The 23,870-nt window shown below is 35.9% G+C and overlaps 2 protein-coding genes across 2 annotated transcripts in view; one reads left to right on the plus strand and one right to left on the minus strand.

The window, feature by feature from the left end:
- LOC139698705 (cytochrome P450 4C1-like) overlaps positions 1 to 14,013 on the plus strand; it is a 38,958-nt gene extending 24,945 nt beyond the window's left edge. Inside the window, exons 3-11 of the mRNA XM_071597584.1 lie at positions 719 to 916; positions 3,300 to 3,579; positions 5,293 to 5,419; positions 6,289 to 6,364; positions 7,323 to 7,441; positions 9,337 to 9,405; positions 9,717 to 9,888; positions 10,951 to 11,130; positions 12,634 to 14,013. Of these exons, the coding sequence (XP_071453685.1) occupies positions 719 to 916; positions 3,300 to 3,579; positions 5,293 to 5,419; positions 6,289 to 6,364; positions 7,323 to 7,441; positions 9,337 to 9,405; positions 9,717 to 9,888; positions 10,951 to 11,130; positions 12,634 to 12,791 (1,379 nt within the window). The 3' untranslated portion in view covers positions 12,792 to 14,013. The remainder of the gene's footprint in view (positions 1 to 718; positions 917 to 3,299; positions 3,580 to 5,292; positions 5,420 to 6,288; positions 6,365 to 7,322; positions 7,442 to 9,336; positions 9,406 to 9,716; positions 9,889 to 10,950; positions 11,131 to 12,633) is intronic.
- A 1,733-nt stretch (positions 14,014 to 15,746) lies between these two features.
- Lamtor3 (Late endosomal/lysosomal adaptor, MAPK and MTOR activator 3) lies at positions 15,747 to 22,009 on the minus strand. The gene is made up of 5 exons (XM_071597553.1): positions 21,858 to 22,009; positions 21,751 to 21,785; positions 21,482 to 21,540; positions 19,017 to 19,150; positions 15,747 to 16,919 (listed from the first exon to the last, which is right to left on the minus strand). The coding sequence occupies exons 1-5, from the start codon at positions 21,888 to 21,890 to the stop codon at positions 16,779 to 16,781; spliced, it is 402 nt and encodes a 133-aa protein (XP_071453654.1). The 5' UTR covers positions 21,891 to 22,009; the 3' UTR covers positions 15,747 to 16,778.
- Between the last annotated feature and the right edge of the window lie 1,861 nt (positions 22,010 to 23,870).

Consider the following 23,870-nt stretch of genomic DNA (forward strand, 5'->3'; position numbering starts at 1 on the left):
ACAACAGGGACATTGAGTAAGGATATTAAGAAAAGACTCGTGAAAACTTTGATATGGAGTGTAGCTATGTACGGTGCGGAAACTTGGGAAAGGGGCTTTCACATGAAGGCACACATTTCACATGACTTGATGGTAGGCACGTTGAGTAAGGATGTTAAGGAAAGACTCGTCAAAACTTTTATATGAAGCGTAGCTATGTACGGCGTAGAAACATGGTCATTGAAGCAGGATGATAGACGTAGACTGGAGGCCCTTGAAATGTGGGTGTGGAGAAGAATTGAGAAGGTGAAATGGACAGAGAAGAAAACAAATGAGGAAGTACTTGGTATGGTGGGCGAAGAAAGGGGTGTATTGGGAGAAATCCTTTGGAGGCAGGAAAAGTGGATGAAGGGGGTATTGGCTGGTAGCGGGATGTTGAAGACTGTAATTGAGGGGAGAATGTAAGGCAAACGAGGAAAGGGAAGGAACAGGATAGGGATGTTGGACGGGATGAAGGGAGGAAGAAAGTACTCAGAGATGAAGAGGGACCTGATACAGAGTAGGGTACTGTATTTTGTGTTTTGTTAGGAGTCGCAAAATATTTATTAGGTAGTTGTGTCCATTTAAAAACCTACCTTAACCAGTAGATTACCTTATAATAATAGATATTCAAGTTTCATATTTTAAATGTGATGGCATTTTTATGTCACCTTTACTTTAATGTTATTTCCATCAACAGATTTCTTCCGAGTGTTATCTGAATGCCGAAATAAGTATGGCAATATGTTCCGCCTCTGGATTGGAAGACGACCCTTCTTATTCTTGACCGGTGCTAATGTGGTCCAGCCTGTCCTCAACTCCTCAGTACACATAATCAAGAGTGAAGAGTACAAATGCCTCGAACCCTGGCTAGGAACAGGCCTCATCAACAGCACAGGTATGCCACTTTTTCACGAGATATAGAAGTCCATGAGTTCTCATCTAACAGCACCCATCACAAAAGACTACAATTGAATGACCACTCATATCATGTAACTGGGAATGCTTAAGGTTGATAGATGGGAGGATACCAGATAAGCCAGGTAGAGGTAGGAAAAGGATAGGTATGATGGATGGAATGAAGGTAGATAGAGTTTAGGTAATAATTGAGGAACATGTCTAGTTGTGTTTTGTAAGGTAAGCCTAAGAAATGTAGCCGTGTTTAGTCTGTGTTCATCTAAAATCCAGCCCAAAAAGAAGACTAAAAAATAAATCATAACAATCATTGTGCATAACAACTGTCATATTAGGGTGATGATTCTTAATGTACGATGCAATAGTTTCTATGCTTTCAGCATTTGTCTTATTGCGTTAGATGATTGCTGCTTCGCTGTTACCTCCTCCTCCTCAGACAAACTCTCCTCCACAACTTCTTCCAGTGAAACACAATCAACTCCATAATCTCTTTGGTAGTCAGCTCCTGGCTGTGCTCCTCCAAAAGCTCATTGATATCTTTTTCTATCCACCTCCAGTCCTAGGAACTTGGCCAAATACAAAGTCTCATTGACTACAGGCCCTTTGCCTTATATCTGCTGTCTCTAATCCCTTAATGGTATTTTTGTCAATGCTCTCTGGTCAAAGCCTCTTCCAAGCAGAAGTGAGATAATCCCTTCCCATGCCTTTTCGATCATCTTAAAGCAGTCAATGATGTTGAAATGATATTTCCAAAACTCTCTCAGATTGAGATTGATTCTTGCAGTCACCTCATAACAATACTTGAAAAGTGCTTTGGTGTCGAATTTTTTAAAGTTAGAAATAACCTGCTGGACCATGGGCTGGAGTAATGGAGTGGTGTCGGGAGGAAGAAACTGGATCTTAATGCATTGAAATTCCCAAAGAATCTTGTGCGCCGGCAGGATGAGCAGGAGTATCGTTCATAATAAGCTAGATGTGGAGTGGCAGATTCATCTCTAGCAAATACTTTTTCAAAGAAGGACCACACAATTCATTGATCTAGTCAGTAAAAAGGTCATGTGTCACCAAAGCCTTGTTTTTAGAACTCCACATTACATTTGGCCTGCTCTTTGGGACTTCTTGAAGGCTCATTGAGTTTCTGAATGGTAAACAAGCATGGGTTTTAATTTCAAATTGCTACTTGCATTGGCACAAAATAACAACCTGAGATGGTCTTTCATTGGCTTGTCGCTGGAAATTCTCCCCTGTTATTATAAAGGTTTGCTTTACCATCTTTTTCCAGAAGAGACCCATCTAGTCACATATAAAACCTGTTGCAGCAGGTAATCCTCAGAATCTATGAGCTTCCTGAAGCCACGGATGAAGTTCTCTGCTGCCTTTGAGTCAGAGTTAGCTGCTTCACTATGACTCACAATGCTGTGAATGCTGGTTCTTTTCTTAAACTTCTCGGACAACCGACAGCTTCACGTAAATACTTCTTTTCCATCTGTTGATGATCCTGACATTTTATTAAGGAGGTCAGCAAAAATCACTTTTGCCTTCTCATAAATCATGCCTTGAATTTTTTTCATATATCCATATGAGAAGCAACCTTTCAACATCGTTGAGAATACTTAACCATTGCTTGGATATTCTGGTCTGTTTCTTTGAGGCATCTGTCCCCTTAATTTTTTCCTTTTTCTTGAGGATAGTACAAATCGTTGATGTCGGCCGTATGGGCGTGATAGATCAGCTACGCTGACACCTCTCTCGTTTTTGAATGATTTCACTTTTAATTTCCATGATTATTTTTATTCTCTTTCGAATGTCTTCTTCTTTGAGGACATTTTAAAAACTATTAATAAAATATTATGAAACTGTGTTCAAAAAGTCACAAATAACATGCCTGAACACAAGTTTGGACAAATATTTGATCACTAGCAACACTACGATGCTAGTGGAACTTGTGCTGAACATAAATGTAAACAGCCGATGTAATCACTTCGGGAATCCCTCTCTCCTCTTCACTTGTTATGCAAAATGTTACTATGTTACTTGATAAGTGAGTTATTCTTGGGCACAATATTTTTGCTCACTTTGCAAATTACTTGCTATCCAAGGTGTTCGTTAATCAAGGTTCTACTGTATATACTTGTTCTTCTGTTATACTTCAATTAGCTTTTTTTGAATAAAAAATATATTTTTCACTGGTCCACCAAAGTTTCCCAGAAATCAATGCTAGCATAGAATTTGTAATGGTATACTTATTTTAAAACTTCTGATTGAAACTACGTTAAGAAGAAATCTCACTTAATACACAACTGTACTCTATGACTTCATAATACTTAAATAGATACCAGAATGAATGGACTATTTTGTTATGACAGGTAGCAAGTGGCACAGCAGACGCAAAATGCTCACTGGGGCCTTCCACAGCACCCTCCTTGAAGAATATGTGGAATCATTGGACGTGGAAGCAAGAAAAATGGCAGGCGTTCTGCTGTCACATGTCCCAAAGGAATCAGCGGGGGACTGGTCCGAAGAGATAAACGTTTGCCATTACACCAAACTCTCTGCTCTGGATTCTACCTGTGAGACCATTATGGGTTACAATATCAATGCTCTGGAAGGAGACTCCAACCAGGAATATGTGAATGCCATCGACAGGTAATATGGCAGGGCCTGGTGGGAATTATCTACACCTAAACATGCCATGGTTTGATGGATTGTACTGTCACACAAATTAATTACATTTCCATACTAAATCTATTTTGCCCTTCCCATGGAACATCTAGGTTGTTATCCAGGATCTTATTTTCATCAAGTAGTCACTATAAAACTTGCTTTCATGATTCACATAAAAGAAATTTGTATAAAGCCATAACACAAAAAGTGACAACAAATTTCTCCTTGGGATTTTCACCGGCACAATACTTTTTACCAGAATTTGGCATATAATATGCAGTATAAATACTCTTCCATTATTTTTTACTGGTAAAATGCTTTAATTATTATGTGCCATATAATATGTGAAATTGAGGAACAGTTTACTGATGATGGTCCAACCTGATAACCTGATGATGATGTCCAAAGTCAAAGTATTTTAAAAAAGTTCGTGAGGAATTACCATGCTAATTCTTCCACTTAAACAGTTAGTTGTAGCAAAGAGAGTGTGAGCTATTGGCTGTGAGTGTGTAAGGTGATGACTCAATAGCTAACACTGACTTTTGTGAAACTCTAGGCTAATGTTTTGGTCGACTAGATGATAATCATCAATAGGAGAGCAAATTTGCAACAGTATTGAAAAGCCATCTGCAATCAAGTGAGTGTGTTCATGTGGGAGGAGGTGGGGAGGAAATGGGAACCTGTTTCCAGAGTTGGGGAAGAGGCGAGACTAGGAGCGGGGATAGAAGAGGAGGATGTGGTGGCTATTGTACTGCGTTGCATGTGTACTTTTAAACTGAGTGTCACGAAAAATCAAAATTGGCTATAGAATCATCACATTGCACTAAGTTTACCGTAGTTTTAGGTGTCAGGGCATTTCTATTTACATGAAGCTATCAAATATAATGGTGATCAGTCTGTGTCCATTGAAAACATACCTTAAACAGTAGATTACCAATAATAATAAAAGTGGCATACAATGACAATGCCTTATAATGCTTGGTGAGATGCATTCTAACTGATAAAATTTCTCTGGAAAAGTACATGGTATTTCCTAAGCTAAGGTAAACATGGCATATATATTTGGAGGATTAGCAAATTTCTGTAAGCAGCCTATGACATCTTCATTGGACCATAGGACATATTTCAAAAACTGCCTATTAATTCTACCAACTGAAGTTGTAATAGATCCCTCCTGGTTAATACTAAATTCACTTTTAAAAAGAGAGTCGAGAAATGAATGCAGACTCTTCTGGACAATGATGAGTACATCAGTTGAAAATATGATTATTCAGTTGAAAGAAATTATAACCAAATATCCATTTAAGTATTTTTCATTTCCTGCAATGATGTAGATTCCTTCAATTGTATATCTTTGAGTATTACCACTAAGTCAATTATATTATCAATTAAAACAAGCCAATATTTTGATAGCTGTGATAGAACTCAAACCAGGATTGAGTTTGGGTCACAAGCCTGAATTAGAGGAAATGAGGGTAGGCATATACCCAACACAGGAAACTATAATTTTACACAATTTATATTGAATTTTACAGGATGTGTCCATGGATGAGACAGAAATAAGAAAAATATTTGATGTGCATTTATACAAAGGAGCATATGAATATTATTTGGGAATTGTACACATTATAGTGATTACTCTGGTAATGTGGTATTATGTTATCACTACAATATATATTGGCATTTATTTTACAGAGTCAATCAAATCCTCCAGCGGCGTTTCATCACACCTTGGCTACTTTCAGACTTTATTTTCTACCGAACTTCACTTGGCAAGGAGTTTAATCGATACGTCAAGATTATTCACAATTTTGTAGATGGAGTAAGTAACAGTGGTTAAATTTAAATATCCCTGCATAGTTATAAAAATTATTTGGTATTTTGTTCATATGCATGTCATTCTATTTATTGAAAAAACATGAAAGAGACCATCTTGGTCAATGTGTTTCTAAATGAGCCCAAAGTGTAAAAAGGGCATATCTTCAATAACATTGCTTTTCAAAGATATTCCCCTGATGACAACTTCTATCCCATTTAAGAAAATGCCTCAAGACCCCAAACCGTGAACCTCCCTGACCACCTCCATTGTCCTCGGACCTTACCCTCCCCACTCGCTGCCTCCCCTGCCTTCCTCAGCCAACCCCACCAACTTCAACCGATTCCAGCCACCTCTTTCCCCTCCACCATTATATAAATATATATATATAAAACAGACCTGTATGTGTAACTCTGTACCAGAGAATGATTTCGGTGCATCAAAACTAGTTGTACCGAATAAAATTGAGTGGAAAGATATGCTGGTATTTTTACTTCAGAGGCAATTTATTTCCACAAAGATAAGCTTGAAAACATCAAAATTGAAAATATTGCCACAGCTATCTAATGCATGCCTAAATTGTCCAACTCTGAATAAATAAGTAAAAATAAAAACATGATAGCTTTCTGCATTGAATTCGGGTTTTTAAAAATAGAAATGTGATTGATGGTAAGGCGCAAGAAAATATACATTTATATTGTGAAAAGCAAACCAGTAGCTTCATGATTCAGAGTATAATAATCACCCATGCACACCAGATGGTGTGAGCTGACTCCAACTCATTTTTGGCCAAGGTACCACATTGATAGCAATCAGAGTGAAGGGATTCCCTTGCGGTAATTTTCAAAGTCTCATCAATGTCTTCCTTATTTCAGGTGATAATGGAAAGGAGAAAAAAAATCGCTGCTTCAAAGAAGGAAGGTGATCAGACAGAATCTGATGATAGTAAAGGTAAATAGATGTTCATAATAGCAACAAGACAGAAACTCACATGATACCTCATTTTAGTACAGGTGAATCGACATTTAGATGGAGAGGGACTATGACTGAATACTGACACATTTTTTAGTCTCTCCTTAGAAAATACAACCTGATACCACACACTAAAATAAACCCTTGTTCAATTATGCATTTATTTTACATCCCTTATTCTTCTAAATTCCATTGGCAATCAAAATACTCTGAATCAACCTTTCCCCCCATCTTTCAATTTCTCCCAGTAATCCTGTCTCCTCCCTTCATACCATGCCTAGTATCTCTTTGCTTGCTTCCCTCTCAATTTATTTTACTTTTTCAATCCTTCCCCACAACACAAAATTATTTCAAAAGCCTCTGATCTAAACATAACATCCTATTTCAACAACCATGTTTCTGCACTGTGCAGAACCATGCTTCATATCAAAGTTTTAACCAGTCTTTTCTTAACATGCTTCCTCAATGCCCCTTCATCAATTCCCTCCTCCTTGTGAAAGCTTCTTTGCCGAATGCAATTCTACTCCTTATGTCCATTGACTATTTTGGTCCAAAGTACTCTAAGAGAGGTAAACTGCTCCACCTGATCTAGTTCATGAACTCATTACTAAAAAAGAAAGAAAGACTCGTACTTTTCCACAGATTTTATTAAAATCTATGGAAAAGTACGAGTCTTTCTTTCTTTTTTAGTAATGGATATTAATTACTTCCACGAAGTGAAGCCTGAAACAATAGAATATACATGAACTCATATTTTAACATTTTCACTTAGCCTTCCTCCCCCTCGAAAAACCACGACACCTTGGTTTTTTTACATTGATTCTTATCCCATACCATCACACTGATTTTATTATGAATTCAGCAATGGTTGAAACCCCATGGCTGACCAAATCTTAATCATTTAACATATTCTTGTATAAAATATCAATCTTTTCAGAATTGTTAGAGCACCCAAAGAGAAAATCTTTTCTGGATTTACTGCTGGATTTGTCAGATAATGGGAAAGTTCTTTCTGATGCAGACATTCGTGAAGAAGTGAACACATTTATGTTTGCGGTAAGAATTTCTCTTCTATGCTAATTGGAAAACAATTGCTTCTAAGTTATATCACAGCTACACAATTAGATCAATTTCCACTAGAAAGTAAAAATTATGCATTTAACAAACAAGGGGGTCTATGGCAATTAGAATCACCAAGTGGCAAGAAGGTAATTTACAAAGGAGGCAAAGTACAATATCAACATAATCATTTAAGTCCAATTTTATCTTAAAAAATATTTTATTATTATTACTGAGATTATTCTTGTCAGCAAATTATAACATTGAATGATAAACAAATGACAGTTAATCTTATGCCTCCAAAAATATCTTCAGGAAGAATAAGGGTAACATCCCCATTTCTTTCTGTCTTTACATTAAGTTGTTGAGCCTTAAAAATCCTTATAGGTTGCTAAAAATAATTGGAATGAAATGAGATTATGCTAAAATACAAATGAGTATAACAATTGATTCAAATTATAAAATTTTATGCAATCGTTTAAGCATTTTGAATGTTTTCAACAGTAAGGTTTTTGAAAAAAAACACAAAGACCTGCCACAAGGGTTTTCTGAAGGATTGACACAAATAAACAAAGCACTAAAAAACAAAACATTGGAAGTACAATTTTTTTTCATGCAGTGTTCCATCTATGTCTTTTATGCATCACATCCCCTTGTTTTCTTTAAAGAAATATTCCAATAAGAAAACTTTGGCTAAATGAAGTGACAAAACCATACTACACTATGAATTATGGTAATAAACCTGTATAAAATACCTAAAAGTTCATATATTTGAGATCAACACCATGAGAGGCATGGGGTAAGTAAACTATAACATTCTGAAATCAACTTTCAAGTGAAAAAATGTATCAACTCCTTCAAGATAATAATAGATAAAGGTAACATCAAGCAACTGTAAATCCCTCAAGAATTTCTTCTTTACTTTTTCTCTAGTTTGACACTTAAGGTGGAGTTATTTTTGTCATTGGTAATCTACCAGTTAAGGTAAGTTTTGGATGGACATCAGCTACTCAACAGTAATTTTTGTTCCCCATCCTAAGAATATGTAAGCAAAGGCATGCAGATACAGATGATAATGATACAGATGCAGCTACAGATGATATTTAAGGTTATTTCTGATGAGGCCAATCACTCACAGCTAACAAGTCAGTTAAATCAATTTAGATGGTATCCTCAAACAACAAATGTCACCAAAGCACCATGTTAATCAACCAAAAGGTTGGTTTGATAGGCAAGTTCAGAGCTTTCACCTCATACTAAACTCTAAGACATGCAAAATTCACTCATTTAGTAAATGGGAGATCAGCTAATTTCCCTGCACTGCCAGAGGTTTTCCAGGAAGATTTAATAGGTACCCGTAAAAATCACCAAGCTTGGGTGAGGTTAGTGATGAACCAAGCTAGCAGGAATTGAAGAGTCCTTCAAGTCATGAGATACATCCATTGCCCACTAAGCTGCTAAACCCTTTGAACAAATGTTCCTAAATGTAGCACAAGATAATCTACAGAAAATTTTGTGAAATATAGACGGTAATGATGGTGGAAACAAATTCATTGGAGAAATGTACATAAGCAAACTGTGAGGGCTTGAAAATTGACCGACAGTTTTGCGGAAGGGGGACTCAGGTTTTGAAGTCTTCTTACAAGCCAAACCAAGTTTGTAGTCATCTTACATTATTCTTATTAGGGCCACAGTATCACTGAATTTGATCCTTGGTACCTATAGTAATAAAGTTTTAGACAGAACCAAATCAAAATGCATTTAATAGAGCCTTCATTTATTGAAAAATGTGAAAGGAATACCCTGAAGTTTTATTTCATTCCTTGAATAGCTGTCACTCTAATATTATCTTATATCTATTGTGCACTCATGATTATTTCATTGACTTTAAGGGCCATGACACTACTTCTGCAGCTATGAATTGGAGTTTGTTTACTCTTGGAAATCATCCTGAAGCTCAGGTTAGTTTATGCATTCCTTTGATGAAGTAGAATATATTTTCGTTTTCATGTATATGACATATCATACATTAGATTGTTTCATGAAAAATTTCATGCCCTCTATTGGTGCGAAACACTGGTCAACTTCCAATGTAAATTGCTACTGCAGGTGTATTTCATCTGTTTCGTCAAAGATCATTTGCCTTTGATACTAACTTAATCTTTCAGAGTTTGGTTTTTAGCACTCATGATGATATTGAACAGTTTTCAACCATAAATTTTAATGATTATCATCATAGTTGTCCTATTTCATATGATTTAACTTTTTGAAGATTCGAATACTGGAGGAAGCTAAAAGTGTACTGGAGGAAGATGGAAATAAAAAACTTACCCTACGTCAAATCGGCAAGATGGAATATCTTGATCGGTTCGTAAAGGAGGTTCTCCGTATGTACCCATCAGTGCCAATGATTGGGCGTGAGCTGGACTCACCAATTATTATAGGTAACTATTATGATTACATCAACACGATTGTGGTTATGCATGTGTTCAAAGAAATAAGACTTGATTATTTAAGTTACCAAATAGCAAACAACCAAATCTGTACCAAGAAAAATCAGTTTATCCGTGGTTAAATTTAACTCAGAATCACTGCAGTTTGTAGAATACAGTGAATATTGAAATTGGTGCAGTGGAATACCATATTTAACGGCATATAAGATGCACCCTCATTTCAGTATAGCATGCAGAAGAAAAAAATGTTTCAACCATCTTCACAAAAGTTTGACACCCCTCCAACTTAAGTCATGATTCCTTTTAGTTTTCATCTTTCAGAAAAGACAAATAGATGACCAAACAATGGATGGAAATGCCTTGCTGCTGCTTTGTTTCTATGCTCCTTGACGTAGTCTAACACTCTTTAAGTGTAGGTTGAATTGGGTAGCTGAATCTTGTTGTCATATTTATTGGAGTAATTTTTAAAAAACAAATGATTCCACTCAGTAAAAAGAGCTGGCACTGTTTTATTATAGTAAGTTGTGATAAAATACAATCAATTTCATTCAATATTTTGCTCGCACCTCTTTCGAAATTGCTGAGATGAGCAACAAAATATTTACATCACATAATAGTGATGAGCTTAGTAATAACAATCCCAATGACAACATTCTTCAATTGAATAATAAATATTAAATGAGTAAATATAAGAACTAAATATGATGGAGTCAACATTGGTATAACTGACCATCTGGGGTAAAATAACATTTAGGATTGAATGTTAATCCACGGAATTCAAACCTTCACATATAAGATGCAGGTGATTTTTTATACCATAATCTTTGACAAAAAGTTGCATCTTATGAACTGCCAAATATAGTATGCTTGTCTCAAGAATTATAATTATGTATTTATACTTCAGCCAACCTTGGTCCCGGGATGACTGGTTTTAAAAAATGAGTTATCATGAACAAATTTGCACAATTTGAATTGCATGTAGTTACAAAATATTTGCATTTTGCCTGGATTTGTTTACTTAAATAGAACTTCTCTCTTTCACCATTATTTCAGATGGATGCACATTTCCACCTGGAACTCCAATAAACCTCTCCTTCTTTTTACTACACCGGGATCCCATGTACTTTCCAGAACCAAACAAGTTTAACCCTGATCGTTTTCTGCCCTCTGAGACAGCAAAACACCACTCTTTTGCCTACACTCCGTTCAGTGCAGGGTCAAGGAATTGCATAGGTAAGAATGCCACACATATGATGCCGAAGTTTAGAGTTGGTGGTACTTTTAGAACTGTCTGTTGACCTTCCTCCATTAAAATTCACATCTCCGACATTTAACAACCTTTCATCCTAAATTGGGGAAGTGAAGCCATCCAATGAAGCTATGCTAGCCAATTTTCCTTTTCATTTTATTCCTCCCTAATAAGGATCTGTAATATATGAACCCCACCGTTGTGCTTAATCATCAGTTAATAATTAATGTCAATTGGGCCACTTTTTTTAAGAAAAACAGAAGTGTTTTTGACTCTGATTGTGCACACGTTAGTTGAAGGTTGAGGTGAGTTTGAGAGTGAAATTAGAAGTGGAATCCTTAATCTGCCCTGGCTGCAGTATAACTTGGAAAGGAAAGAGTTTGACAGACATTAAGTGAAGAATAGTTCAAGTTAGGAAGCATCAAAATTTTTGCAAGCAGTATGGAAGTCTAAGGATCAGAGACATGGAATATTGTAAAAACAAAACAAAGAAGAATTGAAACATGCTGCTGGAAGAAATGAAGAGAAACCCTGAAGAAGAAATGGGAGAGAAACATGAGGAATAAGGAAGTATATTGAAGAGCAGAAGATGAAAAGGCCAAATATAGAAATAAGTAAATGAATGAATAAATATATGTGAAACATATATATATATATATATATATATATATATATATATATATATATATATATATATATATATATATATATATGTTTATATATACACACACACATATATATATGTTTATATATACACACACACACACATATATATATATGTTTATATATACACACACACACACATATATATATAAATTCCCTCCCATGGACTACAACCTTGAGGTGATGGAAGGGCTTGTGCATTCCGATGACCCCTAGAGCTGTACTGGCGGGAGTAATAATTATTGCTCCTGGTAGGGTCACCCATGCCACATAAGTAGCACGTTAGGAGCCACACGAAAGGTATTCCATGCAGCGTCTGTTCCTCAGTGAGGCGGCTGCAAAGGCGTCTGACCCCAGTGGGGCGGCCATGAGTGATGGTGTCACATTAAACACACTATTGGGGAAGCCAATGGGCAACCACCTCAATTATCATTCCCAAGATTTAAATGATGTATACTACAGAGAATATGAGTCCTGGCAACTATGGGGTTTTGGCCCAATCAGCTGTGTTTTGTGCCCGGCAGCAAGGGAGGCAAGGCTTCCGTGGTCGTCATCCCACAAAACCCTTACAATGATAAAATTACCTCATTATGCATTAAAGCCGCAAAGCCAAGTGAGAAATGTGGCACAGATGCTTGTGATGTAATTTACATCTTGTGGAAAAAAATAAATGAGAAGTGTTTTGAAACATTTAGTGAGAACTTTGGCAGTAAAATTGAAAATTTTTTCTGCTTGTTTTGTCAAGGACCATGTACAAATATTTTATATAAAATAATTAAAATGCAATGCCCAATTAATTATTTTTTCTCTTAACTCTGAAACAGGTCAGAAATTGGCTCTTCTAGAACTGAAAATTGTGCTCATACGGCTGATGCAGGTACTTGAAGTTAAAAGTTCGCGCAAGGAAGAAGACGTCATTTTGCAGGGAGAAATAATATTGAACAGCCCTGATGGTGTTTTCCTTTCGTTCAAAAAACGTTGATGAATTTTTTGATTTATTTCACAACAAAATAAAATGTCTATACTTTTTGTTTTGCGCTCCTTTGTGTTTTACTATACACACACCAGTAAAACTGGTCTTATGTTTCAAGGACTGTCAAGAAATTTAAAAAAAACTACTTTTTACAGTGTACATCTAAATAAGATTACATTTGACCAGTTTATTTCAGCAAAACTTACTTCACCATGCGATGAAATGAGATTTCATGTTAATACAGACAGGAAAACTGCAATTACCTCGTGGAATTTTGGGATCAATAATTTCACAAGATATAATCTATTTCCACTTTCGGTAATGTATGCCTAAAAATTGCCAATGAGTGCATTACGTAAGCCCATCATATGCAGGTATTGCCGATTGAAATATTTTGTTTTGCTCGCAAAGAATTATTTTTTCTTTCTGAAGTCTACACTTAATATCACCATATTTCCAAGCTGACAAAAGGGCAAATCCCAATTTAAAATTAACTGCTCCTATATTCTGCATACTTTCTACTTCCCTCCATTCCATCCAATATGCCTATCCCTTTCCTTCCCCTACCTTGACTGCCTAACATACTACCTTTTATACATATATCACAGTCATCTTCAACATTCCATTACCAAATAAAATGCATTCGTAGTAAAACTTCCTAATTGTTTTTCCTTTCTGTCCATTTCACATTTTTAATCCTTCTCTAAACCTAAATCATCAAATCTTACATTGAATATGAATGACTGAATTTACATTTGAGTAAACTGAATTAATTTTATACAGCATTTACCAATTTTGGTGGGTCGGGGTCATCAAGGGGTAGAGTGTTGGATTACTGACTGGAGGATTCAGGGTTCGATTCCTGGGCAAGCCTCTCTGGGCACCTGCAGCTCCACCCAAGCTATGTAATTTTTCGGGTACCAGATCTTCCTGGGAAACCATAACTGTAACAGGGAAAGGTACTGGCCACCCTACCTTGATGTGTGAATTTCACAAGCTGTCGGGCTTATTACTGTGTTTATGGCTTTTATTACACCAATTTTGACACCTGGTTTGTATACACTGCGATGATAATGGTTAAGGAGGACATTGATGATTTGAAGGCATCAGCTGTTGAAATATAAAATAAAAAATATTGATGCAATGGATTTTACTTATCCTTCAAGGTTTCTCATAGCCATAGCTATCCTAGGTATAGACGTAATTTCCTATATTACTGAGCTAGCTATGCTGTAATGGACAAATACATACGCACAATACATAACTCCATTCACAGAGGTTTTATTTCCTTCATGAACTACGGCAACCAAGGCATGCAAATGTGTCAACAATTATGGTTAAAGCTTAGTGCAAAAAACCATGGATACATTTTCTTCATACCCTCCTCTTAAACCCTGAATTGAAGAATTCAATAATTCCAAATCCACCGCATCCTATAGAAATTCTGTGAAGGCATACAACATCTCCGTACCACAACCATTACATCAACAGTGAAACAATATCAATAGCACACCACATGATGTATACACACGCAATTGTAGCCTATGATTGTCAGATAGACTATGTAATATGGTTTGTTGTGCTAACATTCTATGATCACCTTCATGCTTCTTTTTAAAAGGTAGGTCCATGCAATGTAAATACTTAGAATAAAGGAGTTGACTAGAGGAACAGGCAACTCGTTCAAAACTTGCACATGAATCAAACACAACAGGTAAGGGTAATAGTGGGAGAATAAGGATGGCAATAATTTGCAGAGCGGAGTAAGACAGGATTGCTCTTTATTTCTAGTACTTTTCAGTACACATTTTTACAGTGAGGAACTATTAAGGGTGACACGCTAATGGCTCGAGCAGGGAATAACTTAAGTGGGCAGCAAAATTATCAAGTCAGTTAGGTTCGCAGATTTTCAAGCAATAGTTAAGACAGCCAAGAGATTGAAGTTATCACAGAATGCTTTAAAAAAATGAATAGTATGAGATGAAAATTAACCACAAGAAAATGAAAGTAATGATATTCTTGAGAAGTGAGAGAGCTTACTTAAACATTTAAGTAAGAGGGTATAAACTAAAGCAGGTGAGGTAGTTCATGTACTTGGACAGTATTTTAGAGGATAAGGAGCATTGTAAATGGGATGACGAATTTTGCTAGCAAAAGAATCATCCATAACAAGGAAATTGATGTACGCATGTACACTAAAGTAGAGATATGAAATCTGGTCTTTTGAGACAATATGAGGATAAGGCCATCTCAAAAGCCATTAAGAGGCTTTCAAGATGAGTATATGGAGGAGAAGAATGGAGAAAATAAACAGGACAGAGAGGAAGTTAAACACTGAAGCTTAAAATGGGGTAGGGTGAAGAGTAAAAGATGCTATGGGGAATCTGAAGAATGCAGATTAAGGTGGATGGAATACATGTTAAAACGTATGTTGGAGGTCATGTTACAATGTAAAAATTTGTTAGGTGGGTTACAGGTAAGAAGGCTTTTTAGAGCATGATGGCAGGCAAACATCACTACGAAATAACATAGGGGATATAAGAGTGCTCTAGGTACGTGGATAGTAGGCTTCAGGAATGCCCAAAAATTACCATATTAGGTAGAATTCCTTAAATGAATGAGGCCAATGCAGCAAATAAAACAAATTATCACACGGCCTGAAGGTTGGTCGAGGCAGATTGTGAGATGCATATTACAGGCTTCAATAAATTTCAGGAATATTGCTCGGGTTTGATTATTTCATAGATGACAAAAAGCTATGTTATTAGGAGCTTTACTAACATTTGAGACTTTAATTAATCAAACCTTTTCATGCGGAAGAAATGTTGAACACTCATACATAACAAATTAATTTCTGAGGTCATTTGTGTACTTCTATACATTGGTATTCCATCAGCTATGAGCCAAAGATAAAATAAAAGTTTCCTTTTGAAGAAAAATGAGATTACAATCATGCCAGCCTGATTTAAACATAATGAAATTTTATTGTAAATGAAATAAATCTTACAAACAGATGTCACAAAATATCAATTCTGAAATTAAAAGAGACCCAAACATTAAAAGAACAATTGGATACAAAGGAACTAACGACAAGATTTCACGACGAGCACCATCTTTTTGAGGTGAGGGCAGCACTACATGGCAATACACGACGATACTGATATTACAGCATCAAAAGAATGTCTTCAAGTATGGCCGAAATCTGAGATTTCTTGATTCAAAGTACATGATTCTTAGCAGTATTTTAACTGCACGATATTGACATAAGAATTTTAAAAAATATCCCCAACATTATTCGACTTGGCCATCCACATAATAAAGGTTTTCAGAATATACACTAAAGATAAACTTCTCTTATATACAAAAAACAATATATATTTGTACAGTGTCATTTTGAATCTAGACTTGAATTCAAAAGTCAGTTAGTATGATGATTATTGCCTTGGTGGCTGATCAACTATTTTTATGAATTTAGAAAATAAACCCACATTTGAAGACTAAATACACTTCAATGTGACCTGCTGTTCAGTCCAAGAAATTCAATTTTAGTATTAAGATATTTGATATACTTGATGAGATCATAATCAACATTCATTCATTTAGGATCACTAGGAACCAACCTAAATTGATCAGATCACCCAAAGAGAACACGAGAGCAGGAAGTGAAAAATATATTTTTTTTAACTATTCCTTTTGCAAGACATGGGCAAGGGGAGCAAATCGTAGTCCAATCAAATCAGCTTGGGATTTCCTAAAAACTTTTCTTTGATAGAAAAAAATGCATTTCCCTAGATTTTTTTTTCATTACAACTACGATCCACCACAAATGAATGCTTCTTTATATGATGAACATTGTGATGAAACTCCCATCAAGAACCAATATCACTGAATTATTCCTTCTCTAGGAAGAGTTCTAAAAGATCCTTTCTCTTTGGAGGTTTTCTCATCCACCATGGAAGAGACAAAATGACTGTTGTGAGGTAGCGGGATAATTCACTATGCATCACCGTTGACAGCATACTTCAAATCGCAAACCAGTGGTTCCAACTGTTCCTCCAAAGTGAGAATGTGGCCAGTGTTGCAATTGCTGCTGGCAATGAACGTGACTACCAATGGTAACTTGTTCAAGTGCACCACCTGTAATGATGGTCAGTTAATGAGGCAAAAGATGTTCACCCAAATTTGTATCTTTCTATATTTCTGTACTAAAAAATATCCTCAAAGCCTTAAGATAAATTCATTACACTTTGAAAAGATGCACGCATGCATCTGTTCCATCATATATTTAAAGAAAATATCTTTATGAGGGCCTGTCAAAGTCCCAAACCCAATAGTATTCTTTTTTAGCTTAAGTCCAAATAATTCTTCAACTTTGAATATTGAAATGTGAATGGAAAAATTTAGCCATTACACTAGAACAGAAATATTGCTAAAATATTCAAATTTAAATGCTTATTTTATATTCTATCCCTATTTACTAGATATTAGGCATTCATCTGATTTAAACAATGAAATGAGGTTTTAAATCAGCTTTTTGCATATACACACACCGGGCAATCCATAATAATCACAGTATACATTTTTATTGACTTTTATGGAGGTAAAAACAAACAATCCATTAATCAATTTCACGGAATTAAACTCATGTCAATGAACGTAAATGAGCGTAACAGAGGACCAACATTCAACAGATTCAGGCGAGATGCAGTGGAAGTTTGTCATTATGAAAAAAAAAAAACAAATTTGCCCTTTTCCACAGATTTTTTGGTAACATACAATGCATTTCCAGTTCATTGAACCATCTTCAGGTACATTACAAGATTCAAATTGTGAATACATCACATTTATACCTGCTTGAGGAAGGGGGGGGGGGAAGAAAAGAGTGAGGAGTAAGGTAGGCAGGGACATAGAGGGGGAATATGTTAAACCCAAAGAAACTAAAGAAATGGAGAGGTAAAAAGATAGGGGGGGGGGGGGAGATAAGCACTTGTGGTCATTAATAAGAGGATGGTGGCAGGTAGCTGGTATCCTGGCGGTAGGAAGGAGGGAAGCATACAGAAGGGTTAGGCAGGAAGGGGACATCGAAGGGATAAAGGCAGGTTAAGGGGTAAGTGATTCTAAGGAGGACATTATCAGAGAGTGATTGTTCGACACATACTGATAGCGGAGGGTATGGGGTGGTTGGATGGGAAAATATGCAAAGGGTGGAGTCAGTTGGAGAGAGGGAGTTTCTCTGTTTGCAGTGGAAATGGTAATCTGAGGATAGGAGAGTGGTTACTAAAATTATAGTCATTCAAAAGAACTTTAATATTTAATTTTAAAATTTCATATAGCTCAAAAATATCAAGTTTTTTGCCCTTATTTTCGTGGTGTAGAATCTCAGGATTAATCAAACACTTACAAATATAATGTATTCACAATTTGAATCTTGTCTTGTACCTGAAGATGGCTCAATGAACTGAATCCTGTTGTGCGTTATCATTAAATATGGGGAAAAGGGGAAATTCGTTTTTCTCATAAGAACACCAATACTTTTACATTTTGCAGTGGCATGTACCTAACTCGCATAGAATTTTCTCATCCCACTATCCCAACTCTTCCAGGTCCAGGGCACGAGGGTAGATCATATTATAATAAGATTTTTGTTTGCATGTAAAGAAACTCATGACTTAAGCTTAAACCACTGAGTGGCCCCCTTTTAATAATATGCTGACATACAACCATCCCAATGCTCCTGACACTTTTGTAAGCATTACCATAAGTAACATGTGAGAGACAATCGATAATCTCAATCAGAACTATCAACTATCTTAATGGTACATATAAAGGCTGACACATATTCTCCATATTAAGTTTATTTTGATTCTGAGGAAGGAGGTAAAGCATTGGAGAACAAGGTTTAGCAAATTTTTTATGGAAGGTGTACCATAGGGATTTATATTTTCAGCTCCAATAAGCAGGAGCAATGCCAAGGCCAGATATTAATTAAAAAATTTCAATATCTATTGTGCCACCCAAGAAAAAAATCCTTGATTCACCAAATTTAAATGAGACTATGCAATCTAAAATAATGTCAAAGGAAGTTTCACTTTCTTTGCACACTTTGATCTCAATAGCGATGAGTAAAAAATCCCATCCTGATGCCTTGGGAATGATAATGAACAGCAGAAAAACCAAATTTCAACAATAGAAAATGGGAGAACATAACATTTCCCCAAAACAGTGCGTTCTTACCTGGTAATTTGAGTAAAGACAGACAATGAACTTGTTTTTTCCCAATCCCAACTTCCCTCCTTGATCTGAAGCCATGCCAAAAGTTGAGAGGAATCCAGCTCTCGTGGCAAGCTCCGGAACTTTATCATTGGTGGCTGTTTGCCAGTGTTGACACCGAAATGACAAAAAGGTCAACATTAGGAGGAACTCAAAACATATTGCAAGACCATGTTATGCAAGCCCGACCATTACAAACTAGAAAAAACAAGACAGCTGTACCTCTCTAAATATGCAACCAAATTTCCCTTCAGTTCACCTTGAGTTTCAATGCTGCTTCTAAAATCTATAGACCTGACCACCACTTGGCAGAATTAATGAGTACAGAGTTAAAACTATTTTAAGCTTGATAAATTCAGCAAGATGGGGTAGATAAGTGGATGCATTAAAGGTTTGAAGAATGATCTTTATTTAGAAGAAACTTGCGATGACATCTTTGAACTTTGAAGTTATATATTCCCTCCTCAATAATTATAAATCGCCTTTAATTGGGAAAGATTGAGACAGAGACAGTCCCTTCTTCCATCTAAACCCATCGCCAAATACATTCAATGAAACTATAATTACATTTCAGGGCTACAAAATCGAAAAAAAGAACTAGATGTATTACAACATCATCACCTGATGATGATGTAATACATTGAAACCCGGTCGTAAAATAAAAATGTTATCAAGTGGAAAAGTCCTTCAATCAGTTATTCATTATATTCAGAGTGTAGAAACATATGCAAAATTTTGGGAAAAACATAAGAAATAAGTCTTATCCTTGACGAAAAAACCACTGCAGGAAAACACCTACGCACCCCTTAATGACTGTAGGGTCATCATAAAAACAGTTTTTAACAGACAGTATTGACCTGAATGGCCCAGACCCACTCATCTACTAAACATCCTATCCTAACAGAGATGGGCAAGCTCTTGACAACATAGACCTAGTTAGCACTGTCAAAGAACTAGGTATGAGCAGAGAGAGACAGAACCAAATTGGAAACCTTATCTCAGACAAAAAGTTTTTGAAGGATAGGTAACCGAGATGTCAGCAACATTGCAGGAGATACATGACAAGGGTACCTTGACTGTGGAGCAATACCCTTTCTATTACTAAGATTTGGAATTTTGAATGACCAGAGAGATGCACATAGAATGGAGGTTTACGAGATGTGGATGTGGAGTAAAATTAAGGAGGGGACAGAAAGCAAAATGAATGAGGGAGCGCAAGGTATGTAGGGGGGAAGAGAGAGGATGGGTGGGAGAAAACATATCGAGACAGGAGAAATGGATGCAAGGCAATTTGATTGGCAGCCGGGATATTGAAGATTGTGATAGAGGGAGAATGTTAGGCAAATGAGGAAAGGGATGTTGGATGGGATGAAAGGAAGAAGGAAGTATACGAAGATAAAAGAGGAGCTTGATGTAGTTCCACGACTTCAGGTGCTGTTTTTTGTAAGGAGAAGCAAGTAAATATATTTTTATACACATATATACGCTGTGTCTATCCAAAACCAACCCTAATCGGTAGAATACCAATAATAATAATGGAATCTGGGCAGCCAAAGAGAAGTGGACGCACACATCCCATAAAAACTACTTCTTTGGAAAAATTTCCGATTGGCCACTTCCGTACATCATAATTTTAAATCAACCATAGGATATTTCATTGAAGAAATCACTTATAAGTAGCCAACAGCTGTAAGTGAGACTCTGGGCTAGGCCCCGATTCGAAAAATGTAAGGATGGCTCGTCTGTCAAGGTGCCACATCATTTGGGTATTGATAGTTGACAGAATTGATAACAATTTAATAGCAGTACTTTTCTAAAGCGTTTTTACCAAATTGAGAAAAACAAAGAAATAGGTTTCAAAAACACCCAACTTTGTAATTCCCAGGGAAATGTACAATGTAGCCTGTCAAAATTTAATCACTTGAACAATAGATTAATATTGAATTAATGTATCACTAAAGCAACACGGAGAATGTTGTTTATGTAATATCGTGTATAAGGACCAGGACGTGATGCTATTTCAACTATTGATGCTATAAATACACTTTTAATTGAATAAGGATAGACTATCTTTCAGGTTTTCTTTACATTTGAAATTGTATTATTTAAAAGCACTGATTTATGGTGTTCCCGAAGGATCAATTGGGGTTACCACAATAGAATACAAAGACGAGTGTTCATAAAATAACATGCCAAGCTTTCCGCAAACATTTTTATCTCCTGGGGGTAATTCACATTTACAAACAGTTTAACAAGAAATGAATTCATGAATTCGTTCAACATGTCAATGGAAAAACATTTTGGCTAGTGTCATTATCCGAAGTTTTTCTCACTTTTACTGCCATTGGTAGATCACGAGTTCTCCTGATGGACTGTGCAAATAAGTGATCACCCTATAAACTTAATTAAAATAAAGTGAAATTACTGACCTTTAAGAAGGGGTACCCCGTCCCTATCTGTGATGAGTATGCCATAAACTCCATCAACACTGAAAATGAACAACACATGAAAGATAACGTGAGGGAAGTTACTTGAAGACTTGACATATCTAGAAACTTGTTACATATACTTCTAACTATTGCCACTAATACGAATGATCTCATCTATATAAGAACGCAGTCAGAATCAATGGAATAATACAGTCATTTATTCCGATTGTAATTAGGACATCGGAAACACAAAATATTAATTGACTCACCGATTCAAAAGCTGAGTTAGCAACTTTCTCATATCCTGTAAATAAAATGGGCCATTTAGTAGTGAAAAAAATTATGCGTCGACTAAATAATGTCTCTCAAAACTTACGGACAGTTGAAGACTATGATTTGAGACCGGCATTTTCAGAGGTGTATATATTCTCCTTGGCTATTATTATCGTAAATGAATGTACTTCTCTTCTTGTCAAACTAACCTAACACATTTCAACTGGGACACTAAAAGTCATATGTCTCGGCGCTTTGCTGCAGTCATGTGACGAATTTTTAAGTTTAAAATTCTCCTAATAGATGCCAGCTCTAGTATTAAAATTCACTTGTGTTTCTCTGAAAGAACTCGATGTTACAACGTAGGGCGCCTCTTGCGAGGAAGACAGGAAACACCTCTTCTAAAGAATCAATTTCAAAAATGCCATAAAACAAAGCTGATGTTTTCTTTGTTCCTCAAAATTTTAAGTGATTTGATAACTGTTTCCCTGATTGCAATGGTAGTCTAAACATAAAACAATATCGATAATTTTTTCAAAACTATAAATTTATATCATATTTGTTATTTAAAGATGTTTTGTAAATGTAAGTATGCAATGCAAGGACGACTGGACTTAGCATCTTGTTTTTTCAAACATCAATATAATTGCTGGATTCCAAAAATTATGCGATCTATAAATCAGTGTTTTTAAAATGACATTGGGGTGATTTTATGGAAAGAATGAGTGAAGAATAGTTGTGTTAGTGTGCATTTGTTGTGTCAGGGGTTTCAGTTTATAAAATCTATACGTATGTATATCAAAACCACAGAACTTGATTGATTTTTCAAATGTGCCACCTCGACCTCTGTCCTCTTGGAGTAAGAATATACTCATGGAACCAACCTAAAATGGTCAGATCATTGATTTACCATCGTTACCCACCACTGTATCCAGTAATCCTGGACTTGCAGAATCCTGGACTTGAAGAATTGGATATAGATAAAAGTAGAATTTTAATCATGGGCCCTCTAGTTTGTAGATGACAACCCCAAATACGAAAATATGCTACCGTCTGAGTTTTAATGAAAATTTCAATAGGAAGATATACAATAAGGACTTGTGCTTTACGCCAGTAGGAATATCTGCCAATCAATTCTTTTCGCACCATTATTCACTCTTGCATTTCGGCCTTTAAATTAATTTTACACTCCAATTACAATTTACACAATGGCTCAAGTAAATTAATTTATATTGAAAATAAATGTCAATAAATAAAGTAGACTTGCAAAATTTTCATTGAATCATCCAAAAATACATAAATAAATTTGTTTCCAATCCATAGATTCTCCAAAGAAATTGGTTTCTTTGATGACACTAAATTTGTTCCTCTTTAATTAAAGCTTAATTGGTTTGTTCTGTTTTTCCCAGTTGTATCCAAGGTAACCATGGGGACTTAAATAACATTCCGAATAAACAATATGGCGTGTTTCGGGGGAGGAATTTTCTATGTTCGTAATACATGAACAAAATTCTCCGCAATCCGCCGCAAGGGCGTGTGGCGGGGTTTATTAGGACATCGCCCGCTATGTAGGATGCAAACTACATGCAATACAAACAGAAACATACCAATAAACTCCCACATGGCCGATTATATTAACGCGATATTTATTTTATTTTTAAAACATGCAAATACATATACAAGCAACTTCCAAAGGTGCATGTGATTTTGTCTTGCATGAATATAAGATGTACCAACGGATGTACTAGATATCTAAGCAGCGTCTACTCTTATCTTAACTTGTAATTCGATTTATTAATTTTATGACTTCGATTTTCTCACTAGTATGGGTCCTGATTGACTGGGGAAAGAACGAATATTTGTGTCCACCTGTACTAGAGTCTATTTCCATAATCTAATCTTTGTGATCTAAATTACCCATGTAGTGCGGCGCAAATAATAACCCCCTAACTGTCCTATTCAAATACCTATGGTCCCACATGAATAACCTGTCAAATTGAGGGAAAGAGCATGAGTTTGGAATGAAAAAGCTTTGAGATGGACAAAATTTGATGAAAAATAACGGGGAGAGAGGAAGTCTTAACGATAATGTTTTAATTGTGGTGGGAGAAGATGA

Source organism: Hetaerina americana, unplaced genomic scaffold (assembly GCF_022747635.1).
Source record: "Hetaerina americana unplaced genomic scaffold, ioHetAmer1.1.p SCAF_9, whole genome shotgun sequence".
NCBI classification, from domain to species: Eukaryota; Metazoa; Arthropoda; class Insecta; order Odonata; family Calopterygidae; genus Hetaerina; species Hetaerina americana.

Excerpts from the sequence above, each read along its gene's own strand:
- Lamtor3 (XM_071597553.1), bottom strand. The coding sequence starts at position 21,890 with ATGCCGGTCTCAAATCATAGTCTTCAACTGTCC. Across the intron at positions 19,151-21,481 it reads CGGGGTACCCCTTCTTAAAG|CCACCAATGATAAAGTTCCG; the intron begins GTCAGTAATTTC and ends ACTGGCAAACAG. Across the intron at positions 16,920-19,016 it reads GTCTTTACTCAAATTACCAG|GTGGTGCACTTGAACAAGTT; the intron begins GTAAGAACGCAC and ends CCATCATTACAG.